The sequence below is a fragment of the Penicillium paradoxum genome (assembly GCF_028828445.1).
Source record: "Penicillium paradoxum strain IBT 22861 chromosome Unknown utg000007l_segment0_segment0, whole genome shotgun sequence".
Classification (NCBI taxonomy): Eukaryota; Fungi; Ascomycota; class Eurotiomycetes; order Eurotiales; family Aspergillaceae; genus Penicillium; species Penicillium paradoxum.
The window spans coordinates 6,352,906-6,368,716 of NW_026643185.1; the positions used below are offsets into that span (position 1 = coordinate 6,352,906).

General features: G+C 49.9%; 6 protein-coding genes across 6 annotated transcripts; 4 read left to right on the plus strand and 2 right to left on the minus strand.

Moving 5' to 3' along the window:
• Positions 1-1,246: 1,246 nt before the first annotated feature.
• Positions 1,247-2,532, plus strand: N7457_009816 (cobalamin-independent methionine synthase II family protein; the record flags this gene model as incomplete). Its single annotated transcript, XM_057180859.1, has 2 exons — positions 1,247-1,505; positions 1,565-2,532. 2 exons carry the CDS (start codon positions 1,247-1,249, stop codon positions 2,530-2,532), a joined length of 1,227 nt encoding a protein of 408 aa, XP_057029245.1.
• Positions 2,533-3,091: 559 nt separating this feature from the next.
• Positions 3,092-5,015, minus strand: pbs2 (mitogen-activated protein kinase kinase PBS2; the record flags this gene model as incomplete). The annotated part of the gene is made up of 3 exons (XM_057180860.1): positions 3,092-3,484; positions 3,541-4,700; positions 4,769-5,015. 3 exons carry the CDS (start codon positions 5,013-5,015, stop codon positions 3,092-3,094), a joined length of 1,800 nt encoding a protein of 599 aa, XP_057029246.1.
• A 1,278-nt stretch (positions 5,016-6,293) lies between these two features.
• On the minus strand, positions 6,294-8,837 carry N7457_009818 (uncharacterized protein; the record flags this gene model as incomplete). The annotated part of the gene is made up of 6 exons (XM_057180861.1): positions 6,294-6,598; positions 6,653-6,718; positions 6,768-6,851; positions 6,905-6,981; positions 7,039-7,197; positions 7,603-8,837. 6 exons carry the CDS (start codon positions 8,835-8,837, stop codon positions 6,294-6,296), a joined length of 1,926 nt encoding a protein of 641 aa, XP_057029247.1.
• An 886-nt stretch (positions 8,838-9,723) lies between these two features.
• Positions 9,724-10,408, plus strand: N7457_009819 (kinase-like protein; the record flags this gene model as incomplete). Its single annotated transcript, XM_057180862.1, has 2 exons — positions 9,724-9,922; positions 10,086-10,408. The coding sequence occupies 2 exons, from the start codon at positions 9,724-9,726 to the stop codon at positions 10,406-10,408; spliced, it is 522 nt and encodes a 173-aa protein (XP_057029248.1).
• A 2,438-nt stretch (positions 10,409-12,846) lies between these two features.
• N7457_009820 (uncharacterized protein) lies at positions 12,847-13,108 on the plus strand (the record flags this gene model as incomplete). Its single annotated transcript, XM_057180863.1, has 2 exons — positions 12,847-12,981; positions 13,040-13,108. The coding sequence occupies 2 exons, from the start codon at positions 12,847-12,849 to the stop codon at positions 13,106-13,108; spliced, it is 204 nt and encodes a 67-aa protein (XP_057029249.1).
• Positions 13,109-14,394: 1,286 nt separating this feature from the next.
• On the plus strand, positions 14,395-15,708 carry N7457_009821 (anaphase promoting complex subunit DOC1; the record flags this gene model as incomplete). The annotated part of the gene is made up of 1 exon (XM_057180864.1): positions 14,395-15,708. The coding sequence occupies one exon, from the start codon at positions 14,395-14,397 to the stop codon at positions 15,706-15,708; it is 1,314 nt and encodes a 437-aa protein (XP_057029250.1).
• Positions 15,709-15,811: the final 103 nt, after the last annotated feature.

Here is a 15,811-nt window from a genome sequence, read left to right on the forward strand (position 1 = left end):
GTCCGATCAAATTAGGCAAGCCGGCAAGCCTGGCAAAAGTAGTTTCTCTATCAGCAAGCGGCCAGTTGGTATGAACACTCATCATGCTATGGTCTTTGTAAATATGGACCTCCAACCCTCCTAGGTGGGTAATAGGCCGGCATCGGGATGAGTAATCGCACACAACCTGGAGCCCTCTGGAGCCCTAGACTGCCCCGCACTAGACATAAATATGAATTCCACTATTTTCATCCACCTGAGCACATTCAAATGGATTGTTTACCAGTTTCAAAACACCCCAGCGACCTATCCTGAAAGTCAACCTGGTTACAGCGAATCCAGTATTCAGTCACACAACCCAACCACACAGCAAATCACATGTCGCATGTGTAGGCGGTACTTTTCTGCCTGCAAAGGGAGGTTATAATGAACTTTAAGGATATGCCTTTCGCCCTTCGGGGCATATGGTCAAATGAAAATATACAGAGAAGATTAGCATGGCCCCTGCACTAAGGATGACACGCTCAATCAAAGAGAAGCTACCTATTTTTTTTCTTTTACAGATCCATATTATAGGTTCGGGGCTGTGGGGCCTCACAACGGGCGGCTTTTTAGAGCTTTTTAGAACTACGCTATTAGTGCATCACGTGATCATGTGATCGGGGTTCGAAATCGATGGACGGCGAATTAATCACTTCTAGTGTTTTTCTAAAAACAACAGATCTGCTGTGATTGTTGTATTTTTATGCTCGAAAGCTGTACGCAGTAGATAGTATCAATTAAAATGAGCTTTGTTTATTAGTATCATTGGATGTTTATAGCACTGCATTGTCCATGGGTTCAGGGCTTTTTTAGTTGCCGTTAGCACTTCCGCTAGGCAAGGTAAACATACATCGAAGTATCGACGGGGCTTAAGCATCCCTACTTTATGTTGATAATCTCATAGGCGTATTGAAGCCACGGGATTCTATATCAAGCTGAAAGATCAGTCCTCGCTATATATAGATTACTAGAACAAAACTGGAGAAGATGGACGGCCTAACCAGTCCCGTAAGAGCCCCATTGGGGCCATATCTCAGCCCCGCAAAGACGAGTCTCCACATGGAGTACATAGAGCTGAAAAAAACAGGCTGGGGGATGCCCCTGTACTCCGTATTGGACGCTCGATATTCTTTCGCGAGTCCTATTTTCTATATAAAGCAAGTCTCCCAGAACTGAACAAGACAGTTTCATTTCTACGACGGGATATACAATGATCCAATCCACCATGCCAAACAAGCTTCACAGCGCTCCACCTTTCAGGGCAGAGCACATGGGCTCCCTCCTACGCCCAGCTAACCTGCTCGAAGTGCGCGAGAAGATAGCCAACACAGGAATCTCCGCAGAAGCTGCAGGCCTACCGGCCCTCGAACAAGAATCCGTCCGCGAAGTGGTAAAAATGCAACAGGACCTTGGGTTCAATGCTGTTACGTCTGGCGAGTACAACCGCACCCGATTCTGGGGGTTGATGTGGGACGAGTTCCAAGGTTCGTGAAGTAAACAAACCCTGTGCCCGATATGAGCAACTAATAATCCCAACCCACAGGCACAACCCGTCTCCAAAATGCCGATGCCTCGATGTTCAGACTCTACCACCCAGACGTGGTATCTCTAATCGAGAAAGAAAGCAAAGTCATGCCGGGCGACTCCGTCATCGCCGGCGGCAAGCTATCGCACAGCGCAGCTGCTTCGAAAGCAAATCTTCACGAACTGAAACTCGTGCAGGCATCACTGCCACGAAGCAAATGGCACACTATCAAACTGACGATGATCACGCCTGCGTGGTTCCACATGCGGTACAAGCAAGGCCGTGCATACGCACCTGATGCCTATGCTAATGACACCGAGTACTTTGCCGATGTGGCGAAGGTGTATCGTGCCGAACTGGCATCGCTGTATGCAGCCGGTCTGCGGAACGTGCAGTTTGATGACCCAGGGATGGCATATTTCTGCTCGGAGGCGTTCCGACAGGGGTGGGCGGATGATGCAGATAATGTGGGGTCAGTGGAGGACTTACTTGATGCTTATATCAATTTGTATAACGATTCGCTGGTTGGGTTGCCGGATGATCTGCATACGGGGATTCATCTTTGTCGGGGGAATTTTATTGGTGGGAGGTATTTCTCGGAGGGGTCGTATGAAATCATTGCGAAGAAGTTGTTTGAGGAATTGGATGTGAAGACGTTTTATTTGGAGTATGATACTGAGCGAGCGGGGGGGTTTGAGCCCTTGAGGTTTTTGCCGAAGGAGAAGAATGTGGTTGTTGGGGTTGTTAGCACGAAAGTTCGTGAGTTGGAGGATAAGGAGACGATGAAGGAGCGTATTTATTCGGCGGCGGGATTTGTTGCTGAGGGCTCTGGGGAGACGAGGGAGGAGGCGCTGAAGAGGATTTGTGTTAGTCCTCAGTGTGGGTTTAGTACTCATGAGAGTGGTTATCCGCTTCTTGTTGAGCATCAGAAGAAGAAACTGGCTCTGGTCAGACAGATTGCAGATGAGGTTTGGGGAGAGACGTGAGGTGACTCTGGACCGTGGCTTCGATGTGTATATGCCAATTGATTGCACGGGACGTTGGGTAGTGTGTCTATGTTGAAAAGAGCAATAGCTCATATGATTGAAACGGATTGGATTGAAAGACTAGAATAATGGTGTCTAAGAGAATGCAATGCTTCCCACAAAAGGTTCCCCAGCCCAGTATGCTTGGCAAGGCTAAAAGCGCTTGCGTCGGAGACACAAAAAATCACAGTTCAAATGCAGAAATCAAAAGCATCGTATCACGATGTATGAAGATGTGTTCAGCCTGGTGATCATATGAAACACGGGCGCGAATGACCCCAGTAATGTTTCGATAAACCCAGATATTGACAGATATCCAAACAGGAAATTGGTAAATAAAGTCACAGATCACACTTGGTAAATGATCATGCCCCATAAGAACCTAAAACCCAGAATATGGCATATTGACCAGGCAGGGATGAGCGGGATGCAAGTGGTGGCAAACGGCGCCTGCGCCGTGAAGAGTGGCCCCCGGGGGAAAGGAGGATGCAAAATTCGAAATAGCGTCACGGTGGCAAGCTCAGTCATTTTGCGACGGAGCAAGCGTACCACCCTCCGAAGCGCCTGTGCCGACCTTATCCAGGGCGACGGCGTGAAGCGCGGGCTTCTCAGAAATATGGAGCAAGCCCTCTGCTCGCCGCTTGATTTGCTTGTTGACCCACCCGGAGACCTCTTCATCCGCTGTCATGGCGGATGAGGCGGCATCGCCAGAAATGGAGTCCTCGGTGGGTGGGGCACTGTCAGCACCTGACTCCGTTGGTGGCTGCATAAGGGGTGCGAGCCAAGGGTGTCGAAGTAGCATGTTGTAGGTTGGCCGGTTCTTGGGGTTCTTGTCGAGACAGGCCCGGACAAATGCGTGTGCATCTTCGGAGAAACCCTCAGGCAATGTTGGGGGATCTCCATGTACAATAGCCTAGAAAGCAGATTGTTAGAAGCTTTGACATGGACGATCAAAGTCGAAATACTCACATGCAGCTGGCTGAAAATGTTGTTAAATGTTTCTGGTGGGTATGGATATCGGCCCATGGCGCACTCAATAATCGATAATCCTAAACTCCAGATATCACTCTGCACACTGTACGTACCGGCACTTGGAGCCCCCGACTGTTGCATCCCGCCTCCGGCAATTCGTTCGGGTGCCATGTAGCTCTGACAACCAATATTCGTCTTGGCAATACTAGAGACCAAATTTCCGCTGACACCAAAGTCGCAAATCTTAATTTGGCCCTTGCTGTTGACAAGAATGTTGGTAGGCTTCACATCGCGGTGAATAATGTTGTGGTCTTCCTTCAATGATTTCAATCCCATAATGGTAGACAGAGTGACTTTCCGGAGGATGTTTTCGGGAACGCCGCCCTCGTACAGCTTGTCGATCGAGCCGCCGTCCATAAACTCGACACACATGTAGACTGCACCTTCCTGGAAGAAAGCCCCGTAGAAGTCGATGATGAACGGAGAGACACAGCGGTGTAGAATGTCCAACTCCATGATGATCTGGGCAAACTTGGCTTCGTCCAATTCTAAGCGAATCTCCTTCATAGCCATAACCACACCGGAGAGCTGAGTCGACCCGGATTCTGGGCTCGGTTCGTCTTGACCTGAAGATCGGCTCACAATCCCACTCAATCCGAGGCCGGGCTTTCGAAGATGCGGGCGCGAGTGTCGGACCTTATAGACCGTTCCATAATTACCCTTACCGAGCTCTTCCAATCGATCGACTTCGTCTAGAGAGATCTTGAAGCTGTGACCTGATGAAAATTCGACGCCACCTCCGTGTAGTAAAGCCTTGTTTTTGAAGTTCAAAGTGCCTTCTTTCGTGTCGATGAACTCGGAGTATTTGCTAAACGCAGATTCTCCGTTTGAATCACCCTGTTTCTGATCGGTGCCTGCGGCAGGAGCGGGTGGGCCAGTAATATCCGATAGTTTCAGACCCGGCTTCACACGCTTCGCCGCCAGGCCCCCGGTCGAGGAGACGAAGGGCCGGGGCCAGCAGCCGGGGCGCCAGGAGACGATTGCCAGTTTTGAGGGCTGGGCCGGCTGACAGTCGGAGGCATGCGACCAGCAAGGGAGCCGGCTGCGCCGCCTCCTTGGGCCAAAGGGATCTGCCCCGTTGAAGCCGCGGTATGTGGCTGCGGGGTATGTTGGCGGGATAGCGAAAATGCCTTCATTTTCGCCATGATGTCTTGATTTAGCCCACCTACTCCTTTTGTGCTCATTGATGCCTGTCCATGTGGTGAGCTGCCAACACCGCGGCGCGCAGCGTTGATCTGACCCAAGTGTGTAGAGGAGGCAGATAAGCCAGATCCCAGGGCTTCGCGGGAGGGGAGGACGACGGGACTCGAGGCCTGCCTTGAAATCGGGGGCGCCGTCATATCGCGGGGAGAAGGATCGTAGTTTTGAGGGGGCGCAGGTGCCTCGGAGGCGAAATCTCGTTCATCAGCCATGGCGAGATACAGATGCGCTATCGGGGACGAAGTCGAGCCGACACCAATGGCCGGTGTATTTGCGGTGATGGGGCCGTCCTGGACTTTGCGGCACCGGGTGTCGGCGCTGTTCGAAAGCAATCCAAAGCAAAGAGAGAAAGCAAAAAAAAAGGTGATCTGGCGGAAGAGGGAGAAAGGAGGGGCAGAAATGCCAGTTGAAATCGCAAGGTGAAGTCACTCCGGGCCCACTGTGATAGAACGTGGGGAAATTCTAGTTTCAATACGTCTTCTATATGTTTGCTTGGTTCATTTTATCTTTACTCCTATTAAATCCTCTTTCATTATTTACCTACTCTCCTGCCCTATGGTGTCTCCCGGTGCGTATCAAGTTGAATTGGCATCTCCAACCGGGCCGCTACACCAGCCAATCACATGACGCTAATCACCCCAAAGCAGGTTTTCGCCGTGACTCTGTAGCTTGGTTGTTTCGATCTGGCTTTTTTCTGTTTGATATGAAATCGGCACATTCAGCTGACGGCCCCAAGGTATCCCTGTCATGGAGTAGCCGGTTTTCCTCGTGTTGACGCCCATGCCAAGATGGTGAACCACCGAACAAGATTGGAAGCAAAAGTACCCCTTTGAGGTGATCGCGCCAATCCGGTACTCTCGGTCATCACCGTGAACTTCATTGTGAGTCGTTGACTCATCTGGCTCCACTGGTCTCTCGATCGTCGCCGTGCTGTTGGCTCGGATGAGCGGTCCCTCCGAGAGAAAAACTCGGGGGCCTACAGAAGGAAAAACAGCGCAGGGCTCCGTACAACCTCCAGAACCTGACGCTGCGTTCCTTTGATCTCGAGTGGAATAAGGTTCGAATGGCCAATCCGCTTCTTTGTACACAGCGCCCTACAGATTCACCTACAGATTCGCCTACAGATTCACCTATCTCTAGGTGCCCGTATCGAACAAATAAACGTCTCAAAATCGTACCTGGAAACAGACCTGCTTCACATAGTGGGGCAAGGTGCCTTTGGGCAAGCCCTAATTGAAGATCTTCGCCCAACGTCGAAGTCGCCGGTTGTCTGGCGACTTTATTTTCTCTATGTCGTCATCTACATTATTGCCCCCACTCGTGATTGATAGCTTCATATTGCAAATTCGTGAGCCGTGTCGTCATCTCGGTTCTTGAGAAACGTGGCTTAATCTAAATCCAAGTCTTGTTTCACGCCTCAGGGCATATCCTCCGTCAATAAATACATCGCTTATCAAGGTAGAGGCATCACTAGGTACAAGTCCAGCCCCTTAATTTCCTTGACATGGCCCTGTCTTCCAAGTGACGACATGCGACATGCCTCCTGGAGGGCCAGCTCCCATCTTTGTGTCAAAGAAGCCAGGAGAGACAATGTTCACTCGCGCGAAATCACGCCGCTCACGAGCGAGTGATTTACCAAAGTGAGTAACGTACGCTTTGGTCGCATTGTAGACGGGCGGATCAGTAGGCACATTGACAATATGTACGCTCATACTCGAGGTGATGATGAGGCTGCCATGACCCTGTCGTGCAAATACCTCACCGGCATATTTGGCACAATTAACAATGCCATCGACTAGGTCTTAGTTAATATGATCCCTATTTTGTTGAACTAGGGCAGATATCCTACTATTCACAGAGATTGGCTTCCGGTACTCATCCAGCGTCTGCTCCAAAATAGGCTTGGAGATCGTGCCTTCACTGAATCATTTTTTGTCATATGTCACGTTCGGCGGCAAACTAACCGGCAATAGCAATGAACACATCAATCTTGTCAAAGTCTTCCACGACTGTGAAAATGGTCTCCGAGGCTTGGGTCAATTCGGAAACTGCAACATCAAGCTGAGCACTTTGCTGAAACCATAAAGCTACGGTCACTAACCGTCGACCTGGTAACCGGAAGCCTTGATACTATACTCCTTTGCTAGGGCCTGCGCTCTTTCAATAGCGACTTCATTTCTGTTGCGCCGGTCAGCGATGCAATACAGGACAGGCACTGAATAATGGATAACCTACGAGTTATACCACAGAGCAACATGAGCACCATCTTCAGCCATAGCCTGTGTTACCGCATAGCCCAGTCCATCGGCAGCCCCCGTAACAACCACCACCTTCCCGGCCATTGGGAACTGCTCCAATACATTAGAAGGCGTGTCCGGGAATGGCTGCGGGACCCTACCGTGTTTGGGCGCAATCATCAATGCTCATAGACATTTTGTCTATTTTGTGCTGTGATGAGGGTGGAATTAATTACAGGAGCGATGGCTCTAACCCCTCTCTATATTATCCAATGTGGTATCGGAGTTGTTGACCCCCTTTCGACACAGTGTTGACTGAGATCAATCTGCGTCGGAGTGCCACATATAGAATGTGAAGACGGATGAAATTGATGCCGACAATGACGGTTCTTGGTTCCGAAAATGAGCTCCCTGCCTATGACTGGGTACAACCAATCCGCTATGTACCGCCGCGTTTTCTGCACCCAACTAGGAGTTATACAGCTATATTCATTCTTGGTGATGTGAAATATACCTGTCATGGCTTGGTCCTATGACTGTGACTTCTTGCTTTCCTTCATACCTCGCAATTTCCCCAGCGATTGCGAGTTTCAGCTGCCACTCAATGTGATTCTCGCTCTTGATGTTATATGTCGTGAATGTTGGGTTTGTCTTGGTCCCCCGAGAGCTTATCGGTGTTCGTATTCCTAGCACAATGCCTAGATCGAGAACAGACGTACTATCTCGAGGAACAATGATCGTATCTGCGATTGAAGCTGCATCTGACTGAGCATCCGGCAGTGTTTCATTGACATCCGTGGCTCTCTTATGACCACGCTTCCAGAGATAATCCGCCAATATGAGAGAAGACTTCACCGGTATTCCATCTGAATCAAATCTGAGGCGCTTGCAATTGCAGTGTGTTGTCGATAACAAAGTCAGGGTGAATTGCTTGACTAAAATTGTTGGCAGCATTGTTTTTATGAGTTCGCTTGTATCCTTCAAAACCGTGCTTGCTTTCAAACGTAAAGGAATCGTCTTGGGGTTTCCAATCTGTAGTTCGGTGGCAAAGTCGAACTGGAGAGAGAACGAATAGACCGGCAATTGAGAGGAACCTAGGATTTTCTTGATTTTTTGCCCGACAGAAAGTCTCGAGTCCATGCCTGTGACTAGGCGTTGAGAAGCTATTCTTTGCCTCCCCACAGAATGATGCTTAATGTTGAATTCCATTATTGGATTCGATGACAAGTTTGATTGCACACAGATTGTTTGAATAGCTTGGAATGTTGTGTACTTCTTGCCAGTCCATGAGTACTTGTGCTTTTTGCTGCTGCTGCTGCGCATCGTCGCCTCCAGGTAATACTCCACAAATCCTTCGGTATGTCGACCCTTGGCCCAGAAGGTCGGGGGAAGCGCTTGTGATGAGGCGTCGCTAAGAGGTAAATAGCTCCTCTCATACTCGTTTTTCCATCTCAAGGATGCTAGGTTGGGATGCTTGGGAAGTTGAATAGTGAACGGCCATTTCCCATCCTCGGGGCCATTGGACGAGGTCTGGAGAGAGTCTTGATGGATCTCGAGGGCCTCGCTGGCGATCTCGAAGAGCTTGAAACGACTGCGAAGTGTTTGATGTGTCATACCCCCGCTATGCACGTTCACCTCGGTCCGTCCGTAGAGACGAACGCAAACGGCGGCATACTGGTGACCAAACGGCGATGTTCCGAGCACATGGCCACAGACTGCCTCGCCACGTATGAAGGGGGTCGCTTTTTTAAGAACTATCCTGAGCTCTGGGCTGCTTTTTGAGGTGACTGGAGGCATGGATTGGGATTGTGAGCTCTAGCTGATAGCCTGGCTGTCAGACAACAAAGAATAAAATAGCCAGAACTATAGTTGGGAGCAAAGTGACTGCTACCCAAGACAATGATGCGCAATCATGGGCCTTCGCCCGGTCACCTGCAGAGCACATGAGGGGGCCAGACTGGCAATTAACTCAACGGATCAAGGCAAGCTCGCTTCGTTCTATGCTTATTGAGATACTTTTCAGATTTATTCTTTATCTCGATATATCCCATCAATTTAACAGAGCAAATTGTCACGAAAAGAGCGCAATACTGGCTGCCGTAACAGCTATATAATATAGCGGTGGGACCAGAATCATGCATGCTTTACTCACAACGAGGTCGATGTGCAGATCAGTTGTATTACCTAGGTATTTAATCCTTTTCTATTGAAATCCAGTCCTGATACCCAGGTATTAATAAAGCTTCAATGGATATGGAGTACCTGAAACGATGGTTTAGGGCACCAAGCTCTCTGCAGTATCTTTGGCCAGGGGTACCATTACTCAGACAGCCAGGCTTAGAAACTGGCTAGATACAGCTGCCGTACGGCTACTTCAGAATATTCTATATGTTATTCCATCATCAGACGAACTGATTGTGGAGATGGCAACTACAATTCACTGTTGATGCCTGGGGGATGAAAATGTGACCAATTGATGAACAAATCACCGTAGCTCTTCAAACACACCTCTCTGATCTGATATTACACAGAGAGGTCCCTATTCCATACTCTCGAGGACCTAAAGCCTGGCCAGGAAATAATCACTCTACTCAACAATCAAATCGGCAGAATTGCTATTCAGTGGGATATCTCCTGGGTGACCAAATCAGGGTTTGGAGTGCGTGCTGCCGAGGCTGAAGCCATGAGATTTGTCTTTAAGCGCTCCGACGTTCCTGTCCCTGAGGTGCTCTCCGCTGATTTCAGAGAGGCTGAGAGCGAGCGAGACTCAGCAGAACCTTTGGAGTCCGATTCTCAACCACCAAAAGGAATGTTTGGGATGACCGTTATTTCCGCAATTCCCCTCGAACAGCAATGGGATATCCTAGACAGCGAGACGAAAAGTCAATCTGTCACCAAACCTGGGATTTGATCTCCAAGATCCGAAACATCGCTCATCCACAAGAGCTCGAGGGACTTGACCAGTGTACTGCGGCTGGCTCTCCATCCAGAGATCCGTTTCAGAAGATCTGCAAGAGCCCGCTCGACCGTTTCTAAACGACTCAGAGCCCCATGCGAGGATCGACGAGCAATATCTGCACTGCGCGGGGACTCGATATAAGGACAAATTGCCGGATAGGCTACCCCATTCAGAGCGCTCGGTGTTCACACATGCAGACATCGCGTCGCGCAATGTCATGGTGGATATGGAAGACAACATCGCCGGCATTCTCGGCTGGGAATCTGCGGGGTGGTATTCCGAGTACTGGGAATATGCGCAGATCATGAAACCGGCTTTCTGGGGAGACTGGTCGGTTTGGATGGAGGACACGGCGGTGCAGCGGTGGGGTTTCAAAAAGTTCAAGGCAGCTAGGAAGGTTTTGTTTTGAGTCAGACATACTCGCATCTCAGTCTACCTAGGTTTCAACAAACACTGCGATGAGTTCGGTGTGCTTGAACAACTTGTTGGCTTTGAAGAACCCAGTTTCAACCAGATAGTAGGCGAACCGAGGGTTGTGTATTCGACCTTCGATCGTATTAGAGACTGGGTAGTCGGAGTCTGGATTTGTGGAAGGCGCATTGTCGCTGAATGAGAAATGGAAGGGCTGCCATGGTCAGTAGAAGAGGTAGCTTTGCTGATCGCGATAAAAGACACTGATCAAAGCGGCTGATCGCTGTCGACAATTCCAAGACCGATGAAGGAAGACAGACAGTTTGGAGTGCTGACCATCGCTGGGTTTGGCGTGAGATCTTTGGATTCCAAAAGACTCCAGGATGACGATGGGACTGGCTGATTAAGTCTGGGAGTTCCAACGCTGGGGTTCATTGGAACGAGTACATGAAGATCATGGAGATGACACACAAGGAGCTGTGGAGGTGATCTGTACATGCAGGTGCGGATCCAGTAGAAACCGAAGTGGATGGAGATGAAGCCGAGGACAGAGCCAAAGTAATCTAGGAAGTTACAAGGAATATTACGAATGAGGCATACATCTACAGAGGACATCTGGGCAAATAGCATGGATTACAGGATGAAGAGACAGCCCTGGGGGAGATGTTAAAAGACATTAGTGGAAGTGTGCATCATGAAAGAAAGAGACTGAATTATATTGAGTATTCTATGTACAGACTTGCTTGGTTTCACCACAATGGCTACTCATCCTGAACACCACGTAAAGGTGCAAGACATGCTCAGGTGTTGCATACAGGCCCCATGCAACTGGGTAAGACTCCTAAAGCGCAAGGTGTAATGAAGGAATGGGGTCAAGGATCGGAGGAGGACAAGGATAACCAGGAAGAAGGACCGTATCCACGCTCAAAGAACCTTGGAAGTGTCCGTGAACTAAGGCGCGCTTCGTGTCGAGACCAACCCCTTTGAAATCCCTATCCCCTAGGGGAAAAGTGGGAAACCCTCAGATTGCTCTTCATTTGGGGCCGGGCAAGTTAGTGGCGGGCAGTGAAGGAGTGGGGTCAAGGCTTGGAGAGGTGACAGTGGAATCCGCAGGCAGGACGGGCTGTATCCGCAGCGGCCGAAAGAGTGTCTTCCCCGTGTGTTGAACACAAGGCGCATGTTTCAGCACGTGTCTCCTTGGCATACTTCGTGACTAACCTTTCCTACGGCACATCAACAGTCCCTAGAAGGATACAAAGTGGGAAACATCCTCAGAGAGCACTCGTCATAGGCGCCAGGCAGATAAGTGACCGGAGGAATTAGGTATGGGCAGAAAGATGAGAAAGGAATGGAAGGGGGACGGGAATACATGCAAAACGGAGTGGAGGGCAGGGGAGTGGAGAAGGAAGAAAAGAAGAATAAGAAAGTAGGGGAAGGAGAGGGTATTTATATCCTGAGGCTGAAGGCGACGAGGGTCAGCAGGGTGGGCGACGAGTTCCTTCCCAGACGGGGAGGTGATTCCTTCCTCAATAGGAAGGTACGCGCATATGTCCTCTAAGACCGGATCTTTCAGTACATTACTTACATACATATGTACCTTATGTACCTATGTAGGTGCTATTACATTGATTGCCCAGGTGTCTACAGTGAGTTTGAAGATGGGGTACAATGAAACACAGCTTCAACAATTATAAGTCCTTACTGACCGACGTTCATGTTCTTCTAAACATGTATCTATATTAAGACTAAGCATCTATCCATACCACCTTTTTGACTTTATTGATCATCATAAAGACTGGAATCTCACGCACCTGTGCCCTTTCCACCTACATAACTAGATGGTCCAGTGGTATGTGTTTGAGTCTGGTCAACTGTGTATCTTTGATGTTTGACATTGTCAAGTTCTGTGAATCCTTTCTTATTTCGAAACAAGATGCAATTGTATGAATCATCCCAGATCAAACCATAGGGTTGACGGGAGCACGTGCCAAGGTCTCACAAAGCTTGACCAAAAGCTTGTCCTCGCCCACTTCCATTGGCCTTGACGACCTCGGGTGTGTCTCGCCATTGATGTTCCTGAATGACTCAATATGAACGAGAATAACGAGTATAAGCCCTGCCAGGATTTATGCCCGGGTTTCTGCTTCATATCGTCTGTTCTCGTTCTCACTGGATGCCGTGTGTTGGTAAATGTCTTTTGTACCGACCCCAGCCCCACGGGCCCATAATGTGGCTGCCTGGGTGTAGTTGCCAGTTGCTGAAACTGCCCGACGTGGACTGTGCAACAGAAAAGGCCTTGTAATTTTATGTTGAGTATGAATAGAAGGCAGTCGGGGATTGTCCCCGGCTCACTCTACATCCCTCGTCTTCCACCTCTTCCTACACAGTCCATCACGCAATACCCTCTCTCTTTCCGAATCAAACTAATCTATCGCAATGTTCGGTTGGTTTGAATCTTCCAGCGAGACTAAGCCCACACAGGAGCCTACCTGGGATGCGGCCACCATGACTATGGACCAGCCCTCCAACACCGAGACCATGTCTTCCAACACCGTCGTTTCTCAGCAGCCTGTACGTTCTACAGCTCCTTCACAGTACTTGGTACGCGTACTGACGGTAGGATCCACAGACCCCAGAATCGATGAAGATGGAATTGCGCGGTGGTGGCGAAGGCGGTGATATCTGCTGTGGAATGTGAGTTTGACTTCGAGTCCTCCCTCGATCGACAAGGCTCAGGAAGATAAGCTGACTTGGATACAACAGCTGTGCCGGCATCGCCTGCTTCGAATGCTGCGAATGCTGCTGCTAGATCTGCTGCTTGACTTAGACCGCTACAACTCGATCTGTCCCATTCGCGATGAATTGGGATTCGGGAGCTGAGACCTATGAATAACATGAGCCATACTGGATACCAACATCCCACAACTTGATACTACGCATATATTAGCCATCAGTGCGTGCCGGGTCTCATATCAAATTCTATCGATTTCCCAGGTTGATCATCCACCGAGTATCATGTAGATATGCCCAATGAGAATAAGTTAGGATATATATAAACCCTGTGTAAGCCTCTAGACTATCCATGTTAGCTGGCATTAATTGCTGATATGATAATGTCACCTGGGAGAGTACACGCATGTCTCTTGATGATGTGATTCGGACTGGAACCCTTGGAAGTCCAAACCTCATCATCGCATTGCTTTGCTAGTCTACTCTAGGCGGCCATCATAGCTTGACTTGGAGACCATCAACCAGAACATTTTACTCTAGGAATCTTAGATCTATGGGAAAGAAAACTTAATTCCCCAGCGTTTAAAAAGAAGTAAGATCGCTTACGACAGGATCCATCGTGGTACTATCGGACAGAATTGGTGGACTGTAAAGCAAGAGGGGGATGCTGCAATCGGAACTGCGAATGCTGTGCAACTCGCTGCTTGAGGACCCAGAAGATAAACGGCATCGGGCGCTGTACTGTATATTGTGCTTGTTGGGAGGAATATCGGGGATTTGACTTGACTTCCCAGCGAGAGAACCAGATCACAGACCAGCTGAGGAGGGTGCTGGCCGAGAGCAGTCCAGCCTGCTGAGGATAATTGAGGCCTATTTTACTAAGCCAAGGCAGGAACTCTTGAGATTAGATCAAATGAAGAATGGTCTCAGACCATGAGATGGGGTGAACGAAACTAAGGTTGGGAACAGGACGAGGTGATAGCTTGCAGGGGACTCGGGGCTCTTCTCTGAGTTGTCTATTGTCAATTGGCTTTGTAATTCTGTGGCAGTTTGCTAAGATCCAATGTGCAAACATGTCACATATTAGCTCTATATCGGGGTTAAAGGTTTGCACAGATCGTTCTGTATACTTCGTAGTAAAGAAGACTAGACGTGCATATGGTAAATAGCTTCAAATCAGCGCTAACCGTAAGAGGAAATGGAGCTCCCCTTGATCTGCGCGTCAACATCAACTCCTGCATTTTTGGAACAACCATGCCTCACTTGCGCCGACAACCTAACCCACGCGATCGCATACCTGATCAAGACCTCAGTACCCCAAACAACCTCCGCGCACAGTTCCAAACCCCACCAACGCGTCACACTCCCACCAACCCAACCCATCAACACCACCCCTCCACCGGCTCAAATGCTTTCACACCCGATCCTGTCGCGCAAGCAGGACATCCCGCGGCCTCAATAAACCCCTTCACAATCTTTGGTCGACCACGACCAGCGCAACCACCAATGGACGACTCCTTCGACGATGATTTCGACCCGCGCGGCCGCAACATGGAGGAACTAGACGACGGCCCCCTCGGCCACGACGACTCCTTCGACTACGACGACACCGAAGAAGGCCAATTCGACGACTCCGAGATTGAAGACGAGGAAGTAGAAGAAGTGGTCGAAGATCAATTCGAAGAAGACCCAGACGAAGAAATGCACGATCGAGGTACCATCCCCCTCCCCCCAACTCCCACATATAACGCATCTAACAAATCCCCAGAGAAATCCCCTTCCCCATTACCCCCCAACCTGCGCGAGATCTCCTCCCTCGCCTCCTGGACCGTCTCCACCTCCAAACCCGGCTGCGGCGTCGAGGCCCTCCGCAACCCCTCCCCAGCCCAATACTGGCAATCCGACGGCCCCCAACCCCACACCCTAACCCTGCACTTCTTCAAACTCGTCGCCGTCGTGCGCATCCGCGTCTACCTCGACTTCGAACTCGACGAAAGCTACACGCCCACGAAAATGATCTTCGCAGCCGGAATGGGCGGCAACGACCTCGTCGAGTTCGCAACCTGGGAAGGCGACGGTCCCTGCGGCTGGGTCGATGTACCCCTCGAAGGCGTCGGCGGCCGAAACGGCGGCTGGGTGCGTGACACCCGTCGCCGGTCGAGCCATCGCCGCACAATGGTGTATCGGAACTGCGATGACCCGGCCCATGCGCACGACGACGACTGTGATCCGTGCTATGAGTTCGATCAGCCCGGTAGTCAGGATGAAGAGGATGACCCGTATTCGGGGAATGTGCTTAAGGCTATGGTGATTCAGATGCGCATCATGGAGAACCATCAGAATGGAAAGGATACGCATGTTCGTGGGTTCCAGGTTTTCGCTTGTGATGATAATCGGAGGCGCTTGGCGGCTGCGCCGTCGGCTTCGGCTGATGCAAGGAGGAGGAGGCCTTCATTGCGGGGACTTCATGATCTTCGGGGCCATGAGGCGAGTGAGGATGCTGATGCGGGACTTGCTACTACTGGTTTGGATGAGCCGGATTGGATGGGTGAGCCGGTGATTCGATAGGAATTGCTGCTCTCAAAGGACCAACAAAAGGTACCGGCATTGATGAGCGACTTTCCAGTCGAGGTTTATGGAGTTATAATTTCTTCAAGATACCCAGTTTGCG